At 42.4% G+C, this 26,405-nt stretch overlaps 1 protein-coding gene across 2 annotated transcripts in view; it reads right to left on the bottom strand.

The window, feature by feature from the left end:
* KIZ (kizuna centrosomal protein) overlaps positions 1-26,405 on the bottom strand; it is a 117,980-nt gene that overhangs the window by 40,086 nt on the left and 51,489 nt on the right. The window contains exons 6-9 of one of the 2 annotated variants that reach the window (XM_019544079.1): positions 25,479-25,758; positions 15,805-15,939; positions 11,919-12,083; positions 8,008-8,158 (exon numbers count right to left, since the gene is read on the bottom strand). In XM_019544079.1, coding sequence (XP_019399624.1) covers positions 8,008-8,158; positions 11,919-12,083; positions 15,805-15,939; positions 25,479-25,758 — 731 coding nt within the window. The remainder of the gene's footprint in view (positions 1-8,007; positions 8,159-11,918; positions 12,084-15,804; positions 15,940-25,478; positions 25,759-26,405) is intronic. The other variant, XM_019544080.1, reaches the window with a different exon arrangement.

Below are 26,405 nucleotides of genomic sequence, written 5' to 3'. Positions count from 1 at the left end.
TTCTTTCCTGCCATGGCAGGGGGTCGGACTAGATGATCTGCTCAGGTCCCTTCTGACCCTACAAACTATGAAACTATGAAATCATAAGTGTTAAGGGACAGGAGGAAGAAGAGATGACAAAAATGACAAAATAGAAGGCTATCATCTGCCTCCTGAAGATGTTACAGGGGAAACTAACCCTGCTGGCCACTGCCCAATGCTCCTAAGAACATAAGGCCTACAGCTTGAAAGCCTGGTTGCTAATGTGAAAGGAAATTTGTAGCGTTTGAAGAGAATATATGTAAATTTAAAGACGATAATTTAAATCAATCAGTCTCAAATCACTGTTGGCAGGGCTTTTCCAGAAGGGGATTACAAGCACATTTGGAATGTTGACCCAAGTGTAAAGAAGGTATCATGCATTCTTCTACAATGTAACAGTATTGCATTATAGCAAGATATCACTATAGCAAGATGAAATGTAGTTTTTGGTGATTCCTTCCCTCAGGGCAGTCATTTTTTAAAATATCCTGAAAACTATTCATCTTAACAGTCAGGATTATTATAGAAAGGGGCGAAATCTGAATCGGGATTCTTTCTGGAGTTCAACTGATTAGATTTTTCTTGGTTTATTTTTTGTTTGTACTTCAAAAATCTAAGCATTTCTGGATGGAGGCTAAAAACAATTGCTCAAAATGTGTTCTAATTCTAAGATTTAACAGCAGGTTGTTCATATATCTGCTGCCATCCAACCAATTTTAACATGTACTGTATTTAATTAATTGGATATCTTTTTATTTTATCCCCATACACATAAGTTATTTCTGTAGCCTATTGTCCAGTGTAGATCCTTTGTAAATAAAAGGGTTCTGAGGTAAATTTATCTTGCGGATAAACACTCAAGGGAATTTATCCTGATTGTTAAACAGAATACAAACACAAAATGCAGGCATATATAACCAAGAGTACAACATAACAGCAAATATACTGCAGTGAATGTGTTGAGCAATAAGATGCCTATGCTATAAAGCTCAGAAAATAAAGCCTTTTTCTTTACTATCTTTATTCAAATTCTCCTCATTGTTATCACAAGTGTTTTAGCTTCACTGAAATAAGTTCCCTGTTGCTATAATCCACTCCACAAGTGTAGTTGAACAATTGCTGTAAATAAATTTTTGACCAATTCAAAGATACATTTCTTAACTGGATCAAATGCAGAGAAAAATCAGAAAACCAGATCCGTTATCTCTCTTTTATATGTGCAATTACCTTAGCTACAATTGAAAATAAAGATTTAACTTACTAAAATATTACACATCCTGTGATTTCAGACATTATTTTATTTAAACTTTTTAAAACCCCACAAAACACAAGAAAACTAATTTCTTTTCAGGTCGTAATAAAAAATGAGAGGTGTGGGAAACAAGGTTTGTAAATGATTAGTTATAATAGGTTTTTCTTTCTTTCTCTATGAGCTACTGACTATCAAGGAAAAAGCCTGACTTAAAATCTGAGTCTGATTAACCCTTTGTGACAGAGATCTTTTCTGTGATGTACAAAGGCAGATATTTCACTGTGGGTTCATTCAAAGGAGTCTTGCTAGAAATGCATAATTCAAAGGCAGCAAAGAAATATACCCAAGACGAAAATAATCACTTTTCCCTAAGGGGAGACACTATCATGCAGTGGACAGGGCACTGGTCTGGGAATCAGGAGACCTGGGTTCTATTCCTTTACCAGCAACTGATCTACTATGTGACAGTGAACAGCTTACTCAGGAGGATGGACACAAACAATTTACTAGAAGCAAGGATTTTGTGGGTAATATCTTTTATTGGACCAACTGTACAGTTGGGAGGGACCCAGACAAGCTTTTGAGTACCACTGTACCCTTCCTCAGGTCTCTGACATCCCAGCACGTTCCACTTAAGATGTGATTTAACTAGTTAATTGCCTCTTAAAGTAGGAGTGGGCAAAATGCAGCCTGAGGGTTGCGTGCGGTCCGCCAAGCCATTCTATTTCGGCCTGTGGGGCCCCTTAAAAATGAAGAAAATTAATATTTGCCCCCAGCTTCCTGTCACGCGGCCCTCAATGGCTTGCCAAAGTTCAGTAAGCTGCCCCCCATAATTGCCTACCCCTGTCTTTAAGTGTAACCTGGCCTTAAATGACGATGTGGCTGTATGGTCCTTACCAGGGCTCAAATGGGTCCTGATATCAAAATCCCTCATCTCAAAATTGCACATCTTGTCATGCATGTGTAGCATGGCAGGAGGCAAAATTGTTGGGATCGCAGATCAAGTTCCATCACCCCTGTACCTGAATGTCTGTCAGTGGCCTGAGAAAAAAACCCACAGATATAGCTACTGTGGGTTAAGGGGAAGGAAGGCAGGCAGGCAGGCTTTGCCACTGTAAGTGCCCATGTGTACACTGCTATCTCACAGTAAGTAGAAGTTAAACTAGAGCAGTTAAGAACTCAGTGAAACTCCCTTGGGTTAGCTTTCCCTTATTACAGAATAAGGGCATGCATTCCAGCAGTCAGTGTGGAGCAGCCCATGTACAGTAAAATTTTGCCCCCTTTTATTTTACATACTCTTAAGCTTTCTATATCTGGCTTCCTGTCTGGAATGATTCTTACCTTCCTTTATAAAAGGAAGCTACAAATATTATTATTTCCTGAGTAAAAGGAAATTGCTGAACAAGGAAAGTGCCTGTAATTCCTGAGCAAAAAGAAATTGCTGAACAAGGAAAGTGCCTGTAACTTAGGGTCAAATGCCTACCATGGACCCGCTGCAAGCACAAAAGACTTTAAATCACAGGTAGAACCATCAGTGTTCTGCAGCCTTGTGCAACTGTCACAAAGACCACGAGGGTTACCTGCACAGTCCCTGCAGAGGATTAGCAAGACCTACAACTGCTATTATCGCCCATGGGCTCCAACGATGAGTGCTTATTGGCCAGCCCCAGACCAACCTTCCCACTGGCATAGGGAGAGATTCTCTTTTCTTCTCCTGTTCAAAGCCTCTGTGCAAAGCACATTTAGCCTGAATTTGTGGCAGAAGAGATCAAGAGCAATATCTGGCCCATCAAACTGCCAACTCGCTTTACACGGAGTTAGTTTATAACCTTGTAGGTTGAAAAAGCCTACATGATGCCATAGGGTGTAAAGTTATCCACATATATGTAGTATACCAGGCACTGGAAGGCTGGTTTAACCAAGAAAAAAAGTTATAAATCATGTCAAAAAACTATTAATCTAGGAAAAAATGATGGATAGGGAACAAGACAATACAAGGGCTTGTGATTAATGTTGCCATGTATCACTACAGCACATTTGTTTAAATATGTGGTTGGGGGAAAGAAAACCAGGGTAATTCCAGTCTCAGAAAAGCAGGGAGCCTTTCCCTGGCTTTACTCCTGCTGGTCTGCAAAAAGAACTAAGCCAGAGAAGGTCTAACTGGAGAAACCTCTCCTGGGAGTGTTTTAACTCCAGTTGTTTCTGGGTTATTTTTCTCACAGACTGGCCATTTTTGATCCTGGACAAAAAGCCTGAACAGTTGTACACTTTTGGCTTCTACCAAAAGAACAGCAACTCACCCAATAGAAATTAACCATCCATACCTGGCCTAAGACACAGGTTCTGTGAAAACAATAGTACCGCCATGGTCTATGCCCAGGATGGCTGCCAGGGAACAAACGCTATCTACTCACTCCTGATCTGTGCACACCAAAGCCTAGCAACAATCAAGCACTGTTGCCAGCTTACTGTGGCCCTAAGTACAAAAGAAGACTGAGTGCATCAAAGTACAGAGAATCAATCTTCAATCAAATGCATAAAGTCCCAGGCCATTGAAAGTCTACAGCTCAGTTTTCCATAACATGCTCTATATGAAATTAAGCATGGAGATTTTTTCAGAAGCTGAATGCAAAGTATGCCACTCATGAAGTAGCTCATCATGCTAATAGCACAAAACAATAGCGGTCCATAACTCAATTGGCAGCCAGCAAATTTCTAGATAGAGTTCAAGTCATTTTAAAACTTTAAGACCTTTTTATCGCATACAATGCCAGTCTCTCTGTACAATACTATGATAGCTGGAGCTCTCCCAGGTCTTATCTAAATAGTTTTTGTACTGCTTTAGCTAGAATGAGATCATTCAAGTATTGCAGCCCGACTAGTATGGACAAAGTTATATTGGTTTAAAGATGCTTATATACCAGGATAGCTTATTCCCAAAAGTTCAAATATGTTTCTAAATAGCCTTCAACATGGGAAAGGGAAAGTCAGAAAAAGGTTAAGCTTTCATAGTAGTGATTAATGATTACAAGAATCACAGTACCAAAGGAATTGGATGAACAGGATATACCTTGGGAAACCCAGGAGAGGATTACTGCTTCCATGTCCCAGGAGCCCAAGCCAGACAATTTTTACTTAATACCCAAGATCCACAAACCGGCCATCTCAGGACACCCCATTATCTCTGGTAGTGGCACTGTCAGGGTGGGAGTTTCTGACTATGTAGACTGCATCCTATTCCCATATGCCAGGGGTTTTTAACTTTTTTTAAGGAGTGTACCCCTTCTGGGTACACTTCTGGTGGAGCAGCAGGGGAGGGGGATAGCACACGTCAGCGTTGCAGGGTGGTGGATATCAGCAGCTGTCACTGTGTGCAAACTCCCCCCACTCCACTGCATCTCACTGACTGGGCAGCACCTATGAGGCCCATAGAGGGGAGCTGCTGCCCTTGCCCTCACCCTCCTGCTTCTGGGAGGCAGTGGCACAGGATGGTGGGTGGCAGCACTCCATCCCCGCCCGCCCGCATGTATCCCCTAGTCCCTTTCCAAGTACCCCCAGTTGACAACCCCTGCCATATACCACTGGAGATGCCAGCTATTTGAAAGACACCACAAATTTTTTAAAGAAACTGGCCTCCACTAACAAGCTACTAGTTAATGCCATATTGGCTACCATGGATGTCGTGTCTCCGGAGACCACCCCCATGAAGACAGATTACAAGCCATAAAGATCACTATCTCCAACAAGAAAATTACTTCAGTTTCCATTATACGCTCCAATTTTGTCCACACACACACAACTATTGCAGGTTTGGAGACTCGCTATACGTACAAACGAATGGCACTGTGATGGGCACCGTATGCCCCGCCGGAAAACCAATATATTTATAATAGACCTTGAAGTTTGATTCCTCCACAGTTGCACTCTCATCTAAATGATCTACCTAAGGTACATTGATGACACCTTCATTGTATGGACTCATGGAAAGGAATCTCTAGAGAAATTTCACTAAGACTTTAACAACTTGCACCCCTCCACCAAACTAACTCTGGAACTCTCCATGCAGCAGATTTATTTCCCAGATACTACAGTGATGGTTTGAAATGACTACATTGCCACCAACTACTGGAAACCAACTGGCCACTACAGCTACCTTCATACCACCACCTTTCATCCTAAGCACACAACAAGGAAAGAGCTGGCTGAAGTAATTACGGAACCCCTGGTGAATCTCTTCCAAAATTCATGGTGCTCTGGGGAGGTCCTCGAGGACTGGAAGAGGGCCAATGTTGTGGCCATCTTCAAGAAAGGGAGAAGGGAGGACCCAGGTAGCTATAGACCAATTAGCCTAGCTTCCATCCCAGGGAAAATCCTGGAAAAATTCATTAAGGAGTCTATGTGCAATAGGCTTGCAGAAGGTAGGATTCTGGATGACAGACAGCACGGCTTTGTCGCAGGCAGGTCTCGTCTCACTAACCTCATCTCCTTTTATGTTCAGGTGACTCGCCATCCAGATAAGAGAGAGGAGGTTGACATTGAAAGCTTTTCAGAAGTTGAGGTATATAATCTGGTATCCCACAATGTTCTTGTGACAAAACTGGAAGACAGTGGGCTTAACTGCGAGACAGTCAGGTGAGTAGGAAGCTGGCTGTGGGGTAGGACCCAGAGAGTTCTAATGAACGGATCTGTGTCATCTTGGCAAGAAGTGCCCAGTGGTGTCTTGCAGGGATCGGTGCTTGGTCCATACTATTCAAAATTTTCATCAACAATTTGAATGTGGGGGTGAAGAGCTCACTGGTCAAGTCTCCGGATGACACCAAGTTATGGGGGAATGTGGTCATGCTTGAAGACAGGCTGCAAATCCAGGAGACCCTCGCCATTTGCGGAGGATATGTTCCGAAGATCCCCATGAATAGCGAAATCCACAAATACTGATGGGGCTCCCCATCAGACCCCACAGCTGTCCCCTGCTCCCCCGCCCCATTGTTTGCGGAGCTTCCCCACAACACCTGGGGACTGACCCCTTCCCCCCAAGCGTTGCTGTGGCTGCTGCTGGGGGAGAAGATGCTGCCACTGCCACTGCCTCCCTCCATGTCCCCGGCGCTCGCTCTCCGCCCACCTCCCGGCTCTGCCCTCCCCTGCAAATATCTGAACCTGCAAATCTGGAGTTCGCAAATAGGGAGGGTTTTCTGTACAAGTAGACCTAGACAGGCTCGCAAGTTGGGCGGACCGGAACCAGATGAAGTTCAACTTCAAGAAACGTAAAAGTGTTCCACTGGGGGACAAACAATCCCCTGCACATGTACAGCCTTGAGGGTAAGAACAGACCACAGTATGAACATGAGCCGGCAGTGCAATGCTGTACCCAACAGGGCTAACAATACCCTGGCATGCATCAATTGATACATCTCCAGCAAAACCAAGGAAGTGATTCTCCCGCTCTACCTGGCATTGGTGAGACCACAGCTGGAGTACTGTGTCCAGTTCTGGGCACCACACTTCAACAAGAACATGGTAAAGCTTGAGAGTCCAGAGAAGAGCCACCTGTATGATCAGAGACTTGCGTGGCAAGCCATACAAGAAAAGGCTGAGGAAACTGGGACTCTTCAGCTGGAAAAAAAGAAGGCTGAGAGGGGACTTGGTAGCAGCTTACCACTACATCAGAGGCATGTATGAAGGGCTCAGTGAACAACTGTTCACCAGGGCACCCTTGGTGAAAACTAGGAGTAATAGTCACAGACTCCTGGAAGATTGTTTCAGGCTCAACATAGGAAAAACTACTTCACAACTAGGGTGTCCAGACTGAAATAAGCTCCCTCTAGAGGTGGTGCAATCGCCTACCCTGGAAATCTTCAAGAGGAGACTAGATGGTCACCTTGCTGGAGTCACCTGTTGTCTTTCCTGCTTGGTGCAGGGGGCTGAACCTGATGATCTTTGGAGGTCCCTTCCAGCCTTACAATCTATGAATCTATTAACAAAATCCATCATCTACTGCCAACAGGGACTTTGTGTAGTGTCTCATTATCTGGATTATTTTTTGTGACTGTTTCTTTGGTTTACTGCTTGTTTCCTTGTTTCTCCCAGCACTGCCCCATCTCCTTCTCTACTCTCTCTCCCCCCGCACTTCCTTTGTCTTTTGTAAATTCTGATTTCTCTTTCTTATACTCTACTTTCTGCACATCCTTTCACAGCATCCAGTGAAGTGAGCTTCAGCTCACAAAGCTTGTGCTGGCATGGGAGTGGGGAGAGTGTGTGTATTCACATACACATACATGTACGCTCACCCACCCCCTAACACCGGTTAGTCTATAAGACATAAATCTGCCCTTCCTTCTATGAGAATCATGACAGGGAGTACTACTAGTTGCTTCAGGCTACATTTAAGTTAGCTAAAAACTTTTCATAAATAAAAATTGGTTTTCTTATTTTCTACTTCTCTCCCAAACACGAGGCTACACCACAGTGGTTCTCAACTGGGACTCCACGCGATCCTTTTAAGGGTGAAAAAGGGTGCGAGATGGTAAGTGCATCCTCCCCCTTCGTGCAAGAAGGTAAGCTGTGTAATATATTCATTAGTTTTTTAAACGGTATGTCGCTAAATTCAGAAGTTATGAAAGTGTGCCTTGCAGCTAAAAAAGTTGAGAACTACTATTGTAGAAGCAGACCTGTAGGCACACATGCACAAAGCCTGATTTACCAATAATGATAACACCTGAATGTTCATGACTGCTCACCTGGCCACCTGGTGAATTTCTTTCTGAAATCAGCAAAATTCCAAACATTTCTTTTACTTCTTCTGTGAGCAAAACATTGTGTTTTTTCAGGAATAAAATGTGTTTGCTTAAGCGTTCCCATAACATGGCAAAATCCAGTGGCCGATCAGAACTAGAAAATAAGTACAAATGCAAGTAAAATGACAGACAGCGAGTAAATAAAATGTAAAAACAGCCATCTCCCATACTATTCGTATCTTTTCATTTAGTTCTCCATGGTCAATGAACTAGCAGTAACTACTAAAAGCTTCACTTGTAATCAGCACCATCCCCGGGGGGGGGGAGTGCAGGCAAATAGGGGAGACCACCACACAAACATTGTCATACAGGCCGCGCTGTGCCTGCTGCCGGCTTTACGGTCAAACCACTCACCACCCTGACCCCCCAAGGTGCCCCATGGACTGATATGTCCCAGGTCCCGCACACCCCTAAGAATGACTCTGCTTGTGTTATCCTCTTTGAAAGCACAAAATAACATTTCTATGTCTATATATTTTGTCCCTTTTCACTTGGCAATTTTTTTCTCCTTCTGCAGCAAATTAGGATAAAATGAATCTAACTCCTTCTTATGGGCACTCACATGACTGCTAATGACTCTGTTGCCAATCTAGATGCATTTAATAATGTATTATATGGAATCATCAGAAATTACCAAAACTGGCAATGTACATGAAGAATGTGGATTTTGTGAGGCTTTACTCTGGCTTTAAGTTTGTTCATTTACTTAGCAATTTGCAAAACTCAGAATTTCCTAAAGGTTCTTCCAGCCATCACTGCAATTTAGGCACCTAGGAAGCTATGTATAACTAATCAGTGTATAATGTGTGTTTGTCATACTGTATTTACTGTAAAAATGAAGAATTCAAAAAACAGTAACACAGCTGTAGGCACCAGCCCAGCAAACTCTTACATAGGCGCAACACTTTTTTCATTTCAGTAGTTCCACTGACTTAAATATGGAGATAAGCGGAAAAAAAAATTCTTCTCTTGAGAAAATTCGAGATTTTGAAAATATTTCCATCCCAGATCAGGAAAGAAGCTTCTCATGCCATGTTCTAAGTGTTTCATTAGGTGCATAAAGGAAACTTCAGTACACATTAACTACTTAAGCCTTGAAGACATTCCAAGTGTCCTTGCCAGCACACACAAAGCTTATCACACCATTCAATTTTGGAACTCAGAGCTCATGATGCGCCTACATTCAAGCCTGCACACATGGCAAAAAACTAGGAGAAGCCACTTCCACACCTAGGCTCTTTTCTGATTCACAGTGTTCACTGAAGGTGCACAAGCTCCACCTACAGTCCTGAAAAGACACTAAAAGTAAGCAAGAAACCCCCCCACACACATCTGTCTAACACATCAAGCACACTGATTTCAACTCCAGGGCAGTGGTAGTGCCCACTTTATAGCCAACATGCTGGTGCCCCACAGCTGGCAACCTCTTTGGAGGCTGTGGGTTGGAATGACCCAGCTCAGGTCAGAGGCTGGCTGGCAGGCAGTTACTAGAACCTGGCCACCACTGCTTCTCCTCACTGTGGCTCAGGAGAAGCAGTCACTGCCGCTGCTGTCCCTGTCACAGCACAGGAGAAAACTCCCTCCCCATCTCGAGGCTGAATTCAATGACAACCTCCAGCCTAGTCACTAGGTACTTACCCAGTAACATGGAGGCATGAAATGTAGACCCTCCTCAGCCTCAGGGGATCTGTCATCACACCTTCCACTTCTCAAGAAAGGGCCCTAACCAGAAGGCTACACATTGCGTGGGTGGGTATATCTGCCACATGACTCCTGCTAAAGCTAAGCCACTAAGCAGACAAGGGTACAAGACTCGTGGAGCACAAAGGAGAACCAAAAAAAGAGCACAACTATGGCATACTGGTCATTTCAGTTTTTTAACCAATGACTCTGTAATTTAAAAGGACATAAAACAGTACTGAGGGCGAAGCTTAGAACCCAGGATCAGAGAGCAAGCATATTTTTGAGAACTCAGTGTCTGCAAAAGTAAGACTTCATATTCAAACAAATGTTTTTTAATGGGCTGGTAAAGGCATGAGTTGTTGGGGTGGGGGGTGAGGAGATAGACAAATAAGAATCTCAAGGGTAGTCAATAAGTAAACTGTTAAGAAGCAAAGCAGCCCACAGGCTCTCCAGTTAATCTGTTTTCAAGTGGATACCAACTGAGCAGCATGCACACGAGCAGTGAGGCTATCTGCAAGTATGTACTTGTAACCTTTGCCTAACATCACAAATGTGCACACTGGGCGCTTCCCAACAAGCGGGAACATGCATTGCCTGGGGACAAAGAGCAACAGCATGTATTTGTGCCGCTTGCTAGCTGTCCCCTGGGAACACCCTTGCATGTGTGCTCTGGCACATGACAAGTTGTCCTGGGTGGGATAGGGGAGGCTGGGGCAGCACCTACACTGGCCCCAGCAGCCATTCCTGGGGGGCCTCCCAGGGCTCCAACAGCAGTGACCTAGGTGTGGAGCCTGGCTGGCAGCCAGAGTGCAACTCTGGCCAGCCAGGCTCTAGTTTTGGGTGGCGCAGGCTGCCACTACTTGCGCTGCTAAGCTATTTTATAGCACAGGTTTTTTTGACACAGGGATCACCTGGTGTCACAAAAACCTCACCACACTGTAAATTAGCAGCACAGCGAATGCCTTCATGTGTAGAACATGTGGTTCACAGTGCCACAGACAGGTCTGTGGTGTTGCAAACCACATGTGTGTACTCATGGAGACACGGCCACAGGGTATAAAGCTCAGACTTATTCAAAATCTTGTTACACTTCAAAGAATTTTTTTTTTAAATAGGGCAAAGACAATGTGAATGCATCACGTTCTTCAGTGACAAAAAATACTGAAGGATATGACCAATTCAAGTTACAAATTTCCATCACATTTAGTGGTCTAGTCCAAGGGTGTCAAACATATGGCTGTGGGCTGAATATGGCTAAAAGCACCGTTTCAACCAGTCCACCTTCAGATCCTTGTAATTTTGATTTGCAATCACTAACTTCTGAAACAATAAAAATAACATGATGGGATGCCCTCAGTAAGCTGTGCTATTCCTGAATGAACAAAAGTGGTTACTGCTCAAACACAAGCATCTCACAGCCCAGAGTGGTACACTTGGAAGAGACTGCAAGTCTTCTGCTTAGCATACAACCTATACTAAATGACTAGGCAACACAATGAGCACTTTCTTCCCTGTTGAAAGATATTCCACTTACCTTTCTGGATTGTGCAGGCACACAGTGTAATAAATATAGTATGACTAAGTGAGGAGGCACAACAACCTTTTAATAATACATTTAGAAGTGGTAAGGGGTCTTAGCCCCATGTTCTCTATTTACACAAATGAAAGTCAATAAACACAACACAAATTTTAGTTTTATAAGAAAAAAGTTCTACATATAACATGTACAAAAGCAGATGGGTTCATCAACTTTTGGTGAGAAAAGCTCATTTAAAAACAGACTAGTAAAATAAACAATCTATCTATCTATCTAAAAATGGTTTCAAATGAGCTCTTCTCACTAAAAGTATATGCATGTATGTGTGTAATACATATATTACACTCATATACTTGATTTAAATGAGAGAGAGAAAGAATTCGATTGAGCATATTTTACATACACATTTTATAGGTCAGTTTATACATATATGCTCAGTTTGATCTTTTGGAGCCATTAAATCAGATGGTAGGCCCTGAAATATGTGAAGGTCACCCCTTGGAATTCTTTAATTTTAATATGAACTGTAGGTTTGACCAATATTCTGCTTTCTTTTTATAAACCTTTAGAAATAATTTTGGACAAGTCAAGTAAGAATGTTAATCATATTATCACATAGTTTTGTGTTTGGTACCTGGCTTGCTTTTCATCCATAATTCTACCTCTGTTGTTAAGTGTTTTCTCAGGTAAGAGACATCCATTGAATGTGCTTTGTAGCAATCTTTGAAGCTGATGAAGGACAACTGCTTCACATGCCTCAAGGTCTTCTTTTTTCAAATTTTCAGTTTGATTACAAAAGCTATAAAATAAAACAGGTGCTGCTTGAAATGTTTATGTAAGCCCAGACAGACAACTAAAACAGGTTTGGATATAGAATCTGTAATAGTTCTCATGATTTATGGAATAATTAGTAAAATAATCTAGGCACAAAATACAGCCATGACAATGTCTTTGCACAAAGACATTAAACAGAGCAGTGCATTTTGAAAAAAAAAAAACTTAAAAAAAAAATCTACAAATAAATTTAACATATGAACTCCCTAATGAGGTGGATGATGTCACGCCAGCAAAAAAAATACTTCCAGTGAAAGAAATAAAACACTAGTTGAGCTAAACCATCCTTTCGATTGGTTTTAAAAAAGCAAAAATTTTATACTGTGTTATAACAAGATTAGATTGTGTAAATCATTTTTGCCCACCAACACCTTTATGGATGGTATATGCAACATACATACCACCTACTTTTGGAGATAACAGTTGAATGAATTTGACTTGGGAGACAATGGCTTTAAAGCTGTGGACCACTGCAAGCTGCATGGAACTAAAACTGAAACAGTGCAGATGTCATCATCCAAGTTGTAGTAAGCGCCATACAAATGCAGACCTGATTAATGAGTAGGGATCTGGGTTTTCCATTTGCCATGGAGAAAAATGCAGGTGACCATGAATTTCCCCTTAGAGGCTGGCAGAGTTTCAGCCTGCAAGGGGCTGCCTGGAACTGAGCAGGAAGATGGCAATCATAGGCACAGGTGTCACATGCATGTGGCAGCCAGGCAGTGTAGTAGAATGCAGCTCCCACAGCTCCATGCAGGTAAGTCTATGCAGGGGGAGGGGGTGGGGGGACATAGGTAACTTCAGGGGGGCATAGGCAACATGCTGGGGGGGACATAAGGGGACACATCCCCCCCCCCCAGATTTCTCCACCCACAGCAGGACACAGAGCTGCAACCTCGCCAAACTGGCACTAGGCAGCAGCAGCCTCTGTGACCCAGCAGACAGGCAGAGCAGGGCACCAAGATTCATTGCTGCTGCCACCACAACGCCTGTGCCAGCTACGCCACCAGCAGTGTGAGGAGTAAGGGGCCAGGGTGGGGCCACAATGCCCTCACCTCCTCCCACCACCAGCCACTTGTGTGTTGGACTGCAGCTCTACCCCAGAGGGGAAGTGAAATGGCGGCAGCATGAACAAACTAAGGGGAGTGGTGGTGGTGGCCAGGCCATGGTGGCAGGGGTCTCAGCAGTGACAGCAGAAGCAATGAGGCTCGCCACTCCACTCTGTTCTCACTGAGTCCCACCCTCTCAGCCACAGAGGCTGGCTCCTTCCCTGTGCAGCCCCATGCCTGCCGGGGGGGGGGGGGCACATGCCCTCCCATGACCCCCTGATATGCCACCTATGGTGCTGCCTATGATTGGGCACCCTCCCCCCTTGGGTGGCCATCATAGAGGACAGTCCGGTTGTCATCTGTCCCCTATCGATACAAAACCGAATGCCTTTATGTCCTCTATTTTTCTCTTCAAGAGAAAAATAGAGGACATAAACGCATTTGGTTTTGTATCAACAGAGGACAGAGTAGCAGAAAACCGGAATGTCCTCTATGATGGCCACCCTACCTCCACCCCATACACCCACCCCCTTCCCCACACAACGGGGGGCTTAGGCCTGGAGGCAGCGGGTCAGGAGTCAGGGGCACCAGCAGGACTGGGGAGGATGGGAGGCTGCAGGTTGGGAGTGAGGGGCAACAGCAGGGCTGGAGGAGCTCTAGCTTGGGAATGAGGAGCAACGGCATATGAGCGCTGCCACAAAGTGGGGCGGGGGGGGGGGAAGAGAATAGTCACAGCTGGACCCACATTGTGGTGAATGAAGAGGGGTAAATTTATCTGATTTTTCCATGATAAAAAAGCCAAAATCAAATACCAAAATACACAGGTATTTAGAATGTATATTACTGTAATAATTGAGACACTGGTAGGCTTCCAAATTGCTTTAAAAATTTTAAAGGATCTCAGTAAAACATGGTGTTCAACTACATACATATAGTAGCATTTCACTTTAATCATGGAAAAAGCGCTGGATTTTTATCAGAGACTTCTGGATTTTTAAACCCAGAAAACCAGGATCCCTGTAATGAGTAATCCCTGTGAAGTCACTGGAATTGCCCCCATGCATAAACATTTAGCATGTGCACAAGTGTTTGCAGAAATAAGAGACAAACTCATGGTCTTGGTTCACAGGTTTGCCCAAGCAAAGCATTCTGAATTAATCTGGAAACCCTTCTCAGGACTCCCTAAAAGAAAGCCCTAACAAATACACACATTTTTTTTTGCATAGCAGCATTTAATTAATTAAGCCAACCATTAGTAAAATAAAAGCAACAAGAACTTTCACCCCAGTGCTTCTATGACTAAGGAAAGTAGAGTAGAGCGCTGAATGGTAAATTTCAGGCAGGAACAAGATAACGTGACCCCACTATTTAGACATAATCTTTGTTACCATTTGGCCTTTACGGCACTTTTCTGCTGGCAACAAAAGGAGGAATTCCTTTAACGTTCTTGGTGCCATTTCCACATATTAGCATCAGAATCACTGTCCACTTTCAGAAGGAAAGATGCGTTTGGTTAATCCAGTTTGCTCATGGAACAGACTATACAAACAATGATATATTTCCTGAATTAAAGTCTACAGCTCCTGAAGATATACTTTAGTCATACAGTGTCTGTTAACACCAGCACACAAGAAGTTCGCTGTTAGTGCAGACACACAGAGCTGTTTTTGGGGAGAGGTCTCTCTAGCTCCCTCTACACATGCAGGTAAAGGTGAGATTAGATCTAATCCATGATCCACGCAATCATGCCTCCTGCCACGCCATATGTGCAGGGCTCCCCCTGCATTGGCAAGAAGCAGGCACCCACAGCTGAGAGCCCTGTTTGCTGAAGGGGCTCCCAGCCGTGAGGGGCCACATGCAGATGAGACCAAGCGTCCCCTCACCTGACAGTGGCTCCGAGTCCTGGCTGAACCTCACACATCAGTTGCAGGATCTCTCAGTCCTGGCTGCGCTTCATGTGAGCTGCGGGACTCAGTCCCAGCTGTCTGCGAGATACAGCCAGGACCCAGAGCCCAGCGTGGGCCAGGGGTTTCATGCATCCCCAAGCCTTGGGGATCATGGAAGCTGCAATCCCCAGAGCTTGGGGGTTTCAGGCTGGGCATTGTGGTTGGGAGCCCCATCAGCTGATAGAGCTCCCAGCTGCAGGGGATGCCCTGCTACATGAACAAATTAAAGCTCCATAGCAACAAGCTATAAAAAGTTAGTACACATTTTTGAGGTCTAACTTCATAGCTGCTTTAACCTTTTTATCATGTGATAGCTACTTTGCACATGTAGCTGGTCTCCAGGTAATTGAGCAATACCTGTAATATGTAGAGAGAAGCTCTGTCTCCGCCTCTACCCCTTGGCACCTAGAGGGTAAAGACAACCAGCTCCCCAAAAGATAACAGTCCTGTTGTCAGGGTAAAATTCCAGTCATTACTCACTCAAACCAAATCCAAACTTTGTAGTTAATCAACATATCATAGTTATACCATAAAGAAATGTTTATTCATGGACCTTATAATGAGAGGACATAAACCAAGCAAGCAAATATAGAAGAGAAGATTTGGAAATAAGATATATTATACTCTTCTCTAATTTCTGCTTTGTACATTAAAGTTTTAATGGTCAAGTTGAACTGAAAGCTATATTAACCTTATTAGCTGCTTCATTTTTGAGGCACTTATAGTTCCACGTTGGTACACTGTCACGTGTTCAAGGCCTGCTTTCTCCACCAAATCTTCTATGAACTGCAATAAATGGGAGAATCCTTCAAATGATAAACAATCCCTGCAGAGAGACAAGAGACAATGCTAAAGCTGTTAAAACCCAATTCCGCAGAACAAAGTCAGGCAGACAAAGGTAGATAAAATTTGCCTTTGAGCAAACAGTAAAATATTTTGATTTCTATCCTTATTTTAGGCTTTCATACACAGGTTTACAAAATAGCTAAAGACACTTGATAAAAAGACCGAATGGAGGCAGACTCCTAAAACGAAGTAAGCAAATATGGTAAGAGAAGGCACAGATATGAGATAGACAACTCCATAAATAATAACAGCTTTTTAAAAAGGTGCTAGAGCTGCCACTGTATAGCTAGTAAAACTGAGAATTATCCCTTGGCAAATACTGCTTTAGCTCCACACACACAAAAAAAGAGCTTCCTTTGATTCCAATAATTCTTTCCCATTTCTGCTGGTGGTCTCTCTTTCCGTGTTTTGGATTAGATATTTTGACAGCAGCAGCGTGTGTTTTATTTTTAGTTGGGGTGAGCATTTGTCCCTGAAAACAAAACATCCCTGTTTTCTGGGACTACCTTGTGCTCCTGCCAATTTCACAGAAAACTGTACTTTGTTCTGGTTTTTAGAAACCTTGGTAGACTTGTCCACAAAGAATAAGAATCCTTAATTATAATCCAGTACACAACGCCCCAACCCAGCATCAGATCTCTAATCCAAAAGACTCTACTGCTCACATACCACTTTCCACCCCTTGATGTCAAAGAGCTTCATAAAGGACACAATGGATCCCAGAGCCAATGACATTGGTAGTCAGGTGGCTGAAAACATATGCATGCATGGCTTGATGCATGCTATTGCCCATTCCTCCCCACCCTTCAAGGCCCCACAACAAGAAATTTTGGGCCAAAAATCCTCCATATGTTCAGGCATATTAAGCAGGAGAAAAAAAAATGTGGCTGTCAGAAGAGCTGGAGTGAATGTTTTGTGTGTATCCATTTGGGGAAGTGACCAATCACCCTGAATGTTCAAGGATAGGTCTGAATGTCAGGGTTGTGTCCTAGCATCCCAAAAGAAAATCCTGAAATAGGATTTCTATTTTGAATTTGAAAGATTGGTCCCGAATCAGCCAGTCCCGCAACCCCAAAAGGTTCCCACAGCATTCAGCAATATTCTGGCACATCTGCTGAATGGCAGAGCCCCAGATGGGTCTAATTATAAACCAGTTAACACAGCTCCCCTCAGGAGCAAGCTCATTCTTGTGGTGCTGAGCCCAGGGTAGTTAGCTCTGCCTTTCAAAAAAAACCAAAACAAAAAGCTAATAAGCCTATTCACAGGTCTGTACTAAGGTAGCAACACAAACCAGAGCTGGATGTGTAGCTGCTTCAAGTCCCAAAGGCCTCTAGAGCATCCTCGACTATGTTCCAGATTTTTCAACACAAAGGTTAGTTGCTTTACATTTTGGTCTAAACATCTGCTACAGGGAACTGGATTTGATAGCCTAAGTAAATGGTGCTCAGCCCTTTGGCTTCACAGGCCAGAGTGGTGTGAAGCCTGTCTATTGGGCCCTGCTGCCCAGTGTTGACCCCTCCCTGCCCCACACACTGGAATCGGGTCCCATGGGCCTGGTGCCCAACGCCCCCCACACACACAAAATGAGGACTGAGCCACAAGGGCCCGGTGCCACCCCCTCCTGCCCTCACATGCCAGGATTGGGTCATGAGGGCCCAGTGCTGTCCCCTCCCATCCCCCCACACAGCAATAGGGCCCTGGCGCCACCCCATCTGACACACAGGACCTGAGGCTCCTCATGGGTAGAGACATTTGGCAGCAGCAGAGCAGTGCCACTGCTCCCCAGCCACCAAATTTCTGGACCCACAGAGAGCTCCACTGGATGGATGACATGGTGGCATAGGCCACATCTAGCCAGCAGACCAGAGTTTGAGCCCCCCAGTCTAGGGGGTCACTTCCCAATTCTACATTTCTTAGAGGCATGTGAAATATCAGTGAGAACCCAATCTGAATATATAATGGGAAAGAATACAAAAAATGAGTTAGCACAAGACAATAATAAAAGGGGATCCAGAAGGTTGAATACTGTTTCTTCCATTTAATGAAAAAACTTTCTAACGCACACTTTTGGGAAGCCTGGGGTAAACTAATAAAAATGAGTTTTAAAGTTATTGGATTAGATTTACAATTTCTATTTCTACCATCAACTTCAATAGATCAATGTAAGGCCAACAATGAACACTTCTGAAAGTCTCACTCGCAGCAATGCAATTATTATTGCTATAATTGTTAGAATTACAGTTAGTGATAACAGCAACCTGCTGCTGACTTTTCTGAATTTTTTCTTAACTTTGCAGCTTAGCTCAGCTTCCAAATGACTCATCCTACAGCCTCTAAATGTGTTTTGTTGGACTTGCTCAGAGAAGGTGCTTCTTAGACATTTGTACATTTAAGTGAGGGAGACAAGGAGCACAGGTCAAAAGTTATATTTTATAAAGACTTTGTGATACAGCAAGCCCAGCATACTCAGGAACGATTTTCAAATGTTTTAACTTCAACGATCAAGCCCTTTTCCCCTCAAATCAAAATAATGGTATAAACCCTAATGGAGATTTATCTTCACATCAAATTTCAACTTTCCCAACTTCTGCCTTTCTTGATCAAAAGGTATCACCAGAATTTACCAACTTATAAAGTGTATTTTTCTACCTCATCTCCTTACTTACAAATAGCTTGAAAGGAAGGCATTCATGTCAGTGGAGATGAGGAGGGTTGTTTTGTTTTTATACATACTTATAACCCCACTAACCATCTCTGAAGAGTGAAGAAGTATGGGAAACTTCCAGTTCCAAAAAAGTGAGCATTTTTTAAAAGTAGTGAATGTCCCCAGGAAGTTAAAAGGAAACTGTATTGCATTTTAAAAGAGGCCTACAAAGATTTGATCTCTCCTCTGCTTCTTTATTACATATTAAAAAGGCTGAGAAAGCTGTGCTTATTTTAAAAGCTTGTTTTCTTGGTTGTGCAGGGTTATTTTATTTTTAAAAATATATATGAAAATGATCAATTCTCTCTTTTCTGAAAGGATGAGGACTTTGGTGGAAGACCTGCTAGCAATCTCAGAGTGTGTATTTTGTAAGATCTTCTACTTTCACTAAAGTGGTGGTGTTGCTGAAAGTTTAATGGACTCATACTTTTTCCAAAATGTAAATTAGATGTTGAAATTAAAATCTGATCAAAGATCCCTTTCCCTCTCAGTTGTGCATCCTGCTGTGATGTCATCACTTAACTTCTTCTTCCATCAGTCTGCCATGCTAGCTGGGGCCTGGAAACCTCTAAACTAAAAATAACTCTCATAGCATGCATCCAGACAAGCGTGCATTTCCCCTGCACAAAAAGTAGCGACACATTTGTGCTACAGCATCTTGTCCCAGGCATGCTCCTATATGTGCGCTCTGGCACATGGCAAACTGACCCAGATGAAGTAGGAGAGGCTGGGGCCAACACCTGTGCTGGCCACACCAGCCTTATCTTGGGTCTTGAGGGCCTCCCAGGGCAGCAGTGGTGCTAATTCGGCTGCTTGGAGCCTGAACATCTTCCAGTATCAAATTTTGGCACTGCACTACAAATTAGCAGTGTAGCACATGAGTGCATGTGCACCATGTGCAATTTGTGGTGCCTTAAATAGCTTTGAGGCACTGCACGTGCACACTCTTCTGGACATGTCCATAAAGATAAAAAAAAAAAAAAAAGAGAGCACAAGCCCCTGATTTTTTCTGTTTGGAGGTCACTTGTATGTGTAAGAGGATTCTGCCTGCACTTGCTGTAATATAAATGCCTGTGCTGGATAAAAATAAAATGTTCAAAGTTTAAACAGAGATAAGAACATCTTTCCTTGGAACTAAAGGAATATTATATACACAGATTTTTAAATCTCTGTGTGATAAAGGTCACAAAAATGTTTCTTTTCACGACAAACTGGTTACAAGACTATCATTGTTGCCTTTTGCTGAACTATTTTTCCTGCAAAGGAAAAGTAATACAATAGACTTACAGTTTCTAAATATCCCTATGACAGGCAGAGTTTATAATAATTGTATTAAATTAGAGTTGGGCCTGAACTAAAGACTTAGAGCAGAGTGCATCTGAAAAATGAAACGGATACTCCCAAATCCAGATCTCTGTTCTGCAGTCTGGGTCCACCCACAGTTAAAATACGTGCCTGTTAGCCCAATAGAAACGCTTTACATGAAATACGTTTCAACTGCACAGCCTAACATAACACACAGATTATCTTCCTGTCATAGCATATATTAAAACCCTATGTAAGAACAGATATACAGTAAGAGTCTGGACAGTTTTAATGCTATTACAAAGTCAATTTGTTCCAGAGATAATGTCTTAAAATTACTGACACATTGAGCAATTTGGTTCCTTTACGTTCACTAACAGAATAAATCTAGTGACCACCTACAGGTACAAAAACATAACTGAGACCTAGCAGGGATTTTGATGAAGCTACACTTCTATAATGATGCAAATTAAGATTTAAACATTGTAACAATAGACCATTGCTAATCCTTTTACAGCGGTGTAAATAGCTATTCAGATTTTGATTTCAGACCGCCTGCTTTGTTAAGGAGTTTCAACAGAAGAACTCCACGAAGCAACACCACAGCTGGGCTAAAAGCTTTATCTAAGAAGTGTGGTAACCAAAACAAGGCTTTTTTTGTAACATATACCAGCATGTTATATTTTGTTCATTTTGGAAGACTGGTCATGATCCCGCATATAAAAAGCTGAAATACAATTTCACTGAATTCTGCTAAGTTCCACTGCAATGCTGAAATACACTTAGAGCCCTGTTTACCTCTAACAATGTTTGCAAACAATGAAAAAATTAAGTCTGAACAGTTCTGTATCCAGTTCAGGTTTTTAGACTTTTAATACATACAATAGTACCAGAGAGATCGCATATGCAGTTAAACAGTGCTTTTTCTTCACTAAAGTCTAACAAAACCTGTATTTTAGTGGCTAGCTCATTTCCTATTGTTTTACTCCCTCTGGGTGGTCTTTCCAGGGTGCCACTTGAAGGGAATACAATAATAAAAAGAAGGGGAAGGAAGGGACACCAACATAAAGAAAAACAAAACGTATGACAATCTGCAGCAGGCTATGGATCAGAGGTCAGCAAACAAGGGGTCCTTCTCTTTTACAGGTTGCTTCCTGGAAACAGTCTGATTAAGCTGACAGCTTGAATTATGTGTTACATTTTGTAATGCACCATCCATCTGCGCTAAGTCCTCTTCAATGCAGCTGAAGCAACATAGGCATAAGCTCTGCCTGCCCCCCCTTCCCTTCACGATAGGCCTTAAAATAGTCATCATCTTTCTGTGCACTAATTCTCAGAGTTTGGGGGTTTTTTAAGCCCTTAAATAAAGGGTTGGATGGCTTTGAGGAATGGTAAAAGGATGTGGAACCTTTCACCTCAAGTTCACCAGTTCAAATCTGTAACAAGTCACTAGAGACCAAAAGTTGTTATTTGATAGCTGTTCAATACCTTACACAAAATGAATTGCAGGTCTTAAGTACCGTTTCTAGTAAGCAAGGTGACATCATGTAACCTACAACCAAAATGAGCAAAACCTAAAATACTTGTTAACAGTCTGAGAGAGACTAAAAATTGAACAGGTACCAAAACAAACTACTTATCTACCCTATTTGGTAAATTCAACCCATAATGAGGGTGATGGTGGAATGTTCTAAAGACACTTGAAACTGTCCATATCTTATGGAAAGAGAGAGAAAAAAAATCATCTGTTAGTCCAAAACTGTGTTAAATTTACTTACTGGTATTATATTTTGTTAATTTTAATAATCTGAGCACCAAAATGGTCTCATTCAGTTGTTTAGGAAAGTGCTACACCTAAGTGTGCATCCTTGAGAGAGATAACAAGCTTTTAAAAACCTGTTATCATAGCAGCATTACTCATTTGTCTCTAGTTAACAGCTTGTCAGTATTTCCAAGACAAACATCATACTTCGAACACTTATAACTGGGCTGTAAAAAAAAAAATCACTCTGGGGTAAAATGTGACATACAAAGGCTCATCTGAAAGACACTTTTAAAGAAAAAACAAAAGACCTGGTTGCAATCATATCTGTGGAGGTTAACTATGAAAGGCTAAACTGCTTCTCCAGTAGCTTTGATACAGATAATGTCAGTTGTAAGCCACTGACTTGTCAGTGTGCAATAAGGATCTTTTTTTCTTTATGGCTTGGTTTGGTTTTAATTGAGTGAAACGGTGACCTCAGAACTGTTTGTCTGTGTGTTCTCTTTTCCACCCCACTTATTAATTCCAACCAATAGGTCTGAAATATACAAATGAACCAAAAAGGCAAGGTAATGAATAGAAGAGTTAGCACAGACATTACAAAGCTATTACTTAATAAAGAACTGATATACCAAGAGGATGCAAACTATTTCAATTACATAAAACGTTAATACATTTTTTTCATTATTACAAGCCCATTTCTCCAAATGCAGCCAAGGTACTAGCCTTTTCTTATTTTAAGTAAATTATAATTCCATGGAATGTCTGACTGTTAAAACAAGCCATTTGGAGATCAGAAGACCACCAATAAATATACATTCAGACCACGTTACAAAAACAGGTCTTGTGTGTGGTGTATGTGCATGTGTGCGTGCACTTACGTGGGCATGTATGTGCACAAATATCTGCATGTACTTGTATATGCATACAAACATACTTATAAAAGTTATATTTATTCATCTATACATTCCACAAATTCATTTACTAATCACTTAATAACTTTGCAAACGGGTTCTCCTTCCACTTGTAAGTCACACTGAAAACTACAAAAACATTAAGGTTTCACTTTCAGGAGTGGGGGACAGTGGAGTCACAATACTTCCAAGTAGTAAACTTAGCAATTAAAAACCACCTGATATTCCATAGGGTCTGTCACAGATACAAGCATTTTCTATTCCACCTTCATTTTAATTTAAAAAAACCCCTAATATAGGTATCTTCTGCAGAAGCATGCAAAATAGTGATCACATTTTCGTGACCTTGAGAAACAGAAACATTCAACTTGACATAATTTTGAAGAAAAATCTTTGCATTCTGTGTTCAGATAAATTCCAGAAATATAGTAATGAGAACAATTAAAGCTTTTCTGCTTTAGATGAAAATTAAATGAAATTTCCTAAATAAGCTATGGTCTGATCCATGGTTTGCAAATTTAAAATGATGTAGTTACAGAAGTGTATTTTAATGGGAGTTTATATTTTTCTGTGCTCAACTCATCTTTTATAATATAAACTGCTATCAGAATCATTATCTAGTAAGATTACATGCACATGTGCCTACATAAAAAGCACAGATACGTTAAACACACAGATACAAATGACCAAAGAGAAAAAACTGGCAGCAGGGAAACTGGTAAACAAAAAACCTCTACAAGCCTCATTCATTCTTGTTGGATAAAAAATGCTGTTTTTGTTGGCTGCAAGTTTCCTTCTCAACCTAATGTAACAATTTTTATTCCTATTCTAATCCATATGCTTCTACTCACCACCTGATATTTAACCATTTAATCTGTAAATATTTTTTGTGACTTGTTCAGAAATAAAGGGAAAATTCCAATAGAAGCTAGAAGGCTAAGGGAAAGTGCATGTGGGAGAAAAGGGATTTTCCCTAAAAATGTTGCTAGCAGGAAGACAGGATCCTTAACTGTAAGGCTGGGCAGCAGGGGGAGCTGAACTGAGTAAGAGGAGCAAAGGGGAAATGCAGGTAAATGTGCCACTGAAGAAAAGTAGGCATTGTCAAGTTCACAGCTAGAACCTTTCCAGTTAGATACTAGAGACAGCAAAAAGGAAGAAAAACAGCTGATGGAAAAATAAGGTAAAGGAGGGAACATGAGGGAAGGAAACCTTGCAACAGAAACTGGTTATGATCAGCCAGGAGTGGATCCAAAGAGGTAAGTGGTATAGACGCACTCCTCTGTTTAGTCAACCAAGTTGAGGAGCAGCAACTAGAGATGTTTTATTTAAGTTCCCAAAGCAAGTAAGATTCTCTCCACTTCCCCTCCATGCTCAGTTGCCCTTCCCCTCCCCTTCCCTGTCCCCACTCCTCTGCTCACCACTGCTGCTGTCGCTGGCTGCCTCCAGGATGTGGCAAGGACAGGGGAGCTCCAGAGACACTGCTGCACCCTCCAGAAGAGCTCCACATTGAGTTAGGCTCAGTCAGGGACAGTGGCAGCAGCAGGCAGGTCCCTCCTCCCCGCCCAGTCCCCATAGTGTTTCCTGCCAGCTCAGGAGCAGGCACGGAGGAAAGGAACCTATCTGCTGCTATGTCTAGGCAAGCCTGGTTCCAGGTACAGCCTAGCTGCAGCAGGGCAAAATCCCTCTGGAGCCCTGCCATCAGCCCTGGGTCAGCTGGGACAGTGGCAGGTAGGGGAAAGGGAGAATGGAAGAAGAGGGGAGGGACTATGCTGCTGAGCACAAAGAGAAAAAGAAGGTGTGGAAGGAAGATTCTTACCTGCTTGAGGGACTTAAAAGGAAGTCCTTGGTTGCTGCTCCTGCAATATAGTCTACCTGCCCTGGTATGGCAGGGTGGAGAGAAGCTAGGAGCTGGGGTGCAGCCACCCCTGCAGCACAGGTTGCTGCTCCCACACACACCCTCTCTCAAATCCTGGTTCTGCCCATGTGACCAGCTGTACTGGATGACTTCCCTGAGGAATTAGGAAGTGGGGAAAGAGCTGGGAGGACAGTAAAGAAGGGTCCATCCCTTTGGGAGTGGAGTGGAGAAAGGAGGCAGAATGGAAGAGGCAGAACAATGTAACAAGGTTCACACAAATGATTTTGTGAGATTAAAATGTCTGTGGCATAATAAGCATGCCATTCCTGTTCTGTTACAGTAATACATTCCATCCAAATGGAGGGGGCCAACCACAAGATACAGCAGGCTCAGGAAACAAGATGTGTTTTCCTGAATGACTGACTTAGCTTCAATATCTATCCTGTGCACCAGCTCACCCTCTGCAATTGTGGGTCATATTTCCCTAAACACCCACTACAGCCCATAAGACATTCCAATACTAGAAGAGTATGGACCATAAAAAGTACATAAATGGACTCAGTGAACAAGCAATGCATTTCTAGGCAATGGTTACATATCTCTTGAATAGGGCTTGAAAGTTGTTAAGTAGAAGGGCTACAGTGTTTAACTACCAGAAAAACGTAATTACCTCAAAAGACTCTGCCTGGACAGCCATAGCTATCATCACATTCAAGGCATGCATGTAAATAAGGGAAACCACTAAACATGTGCATTTAATGAAGAAGATAGAAACAGGCAAGACAAATTGTTTGTTGATCTCCAAAATTAATAAATTACAAAATACACCTCTTATCAAGATGCTTGCTTGTAAGAGGTAAGAAAGTTGGCTACTCATGTTTGTATTTTACTATAATGCATTGGACAGTCACTAAGAGTGAACCAACCTCCCCCCACCCATAACAATTAAAGTATGGTCAGAAAACACATAATGGCTTACTGCATTGTTGAATTAGCAGAAGGATCATCATCTGTGGCACCAGTCTGCAAAGAAAAATGGTCTTCTGTGGGTTGGATTCCTTTTTCTTTTTTCAAGTTAACAGATTTTAAAGCCATCTTGCTATCCACATCTCCTAAGCTATCTAGTTGGTCAGCCGTGTTTATTATTTGATCCTCTTCACTCACAGAAACTGTGAGGTCACTGCTGGTATCTAAACTTTCATTCTCCAGCTCCTGTACGTCTCCAGTGGGCCACAGGTTACCTGTATTATGATCTGAATCTGAAATAAAAAAAGTGACAAGTATTACCAGCATATTAACACTATTGCAACAAAATATATGCAACAGTACCGCAATGGGGCATAGATGCTGTTTAACACTTTCACCTACTTCACAAGAAACATGTCATTCATACATTATCAATCATCTGCCATTTATGCAATTTTTTTTCAGGATTCCCCTAGGAACACCCATTTTCCATTTGTTCCATCAACATTCTGGCATAGTGAGATGGATGCAACTGTCTGAAACCTACCAATATGGTACTTAAGTCTTGTAGAGAGGTCTTACAGAGCAATGCAAACTGCTCTCAATAGGCAACACGACCTACTCACAGATCACTCGTTTTGCTGTGATCAGATATAGAGAGAAGGGACTAAGTTTGAGCACCGTACTTGATTTTGTCCTTAAATCATAGGTCACACTATGACAGTCAGACAAGGCTTGGAAAATCCACTTGCTGAAGGGGAATATGAATTATTCTCACGTGAATGTCCCAGGTGTCCAAGGAGAGTGGTCGCTCCTTAAGGAGACGATCCTCCAAGCCCAAAGGAAGGTAATCCCAATGAGGATCAAAGGGAGCAGGAGAGCACACAAGCCTCCACGGCTCACTAAAAGTATCCGGGAATGTCTCCTTGCTAAAGAGGAG

The sequence above is a fragment of the Crocodylus porosus genome, unplaced genomic scaffold (genome assembly GCF_001723895.1).
Source record: "Crocodylus porosus isolate Cpor-Errol unplaced genomic scaffold, CroPor_comp1, whole genome shotgun sequence".
In the NCBI taxonomy this organism is placed as follows: Eukaryota; Metazoa; Chordata; order Crocodylia; family Crocodylidae; genus Crocodylus; species Crocodylus porosus.
Note: the sequence above shows the minus strand (reverse complement) of the source record. Positions and strands in the feature narration are given on the sequence as shown.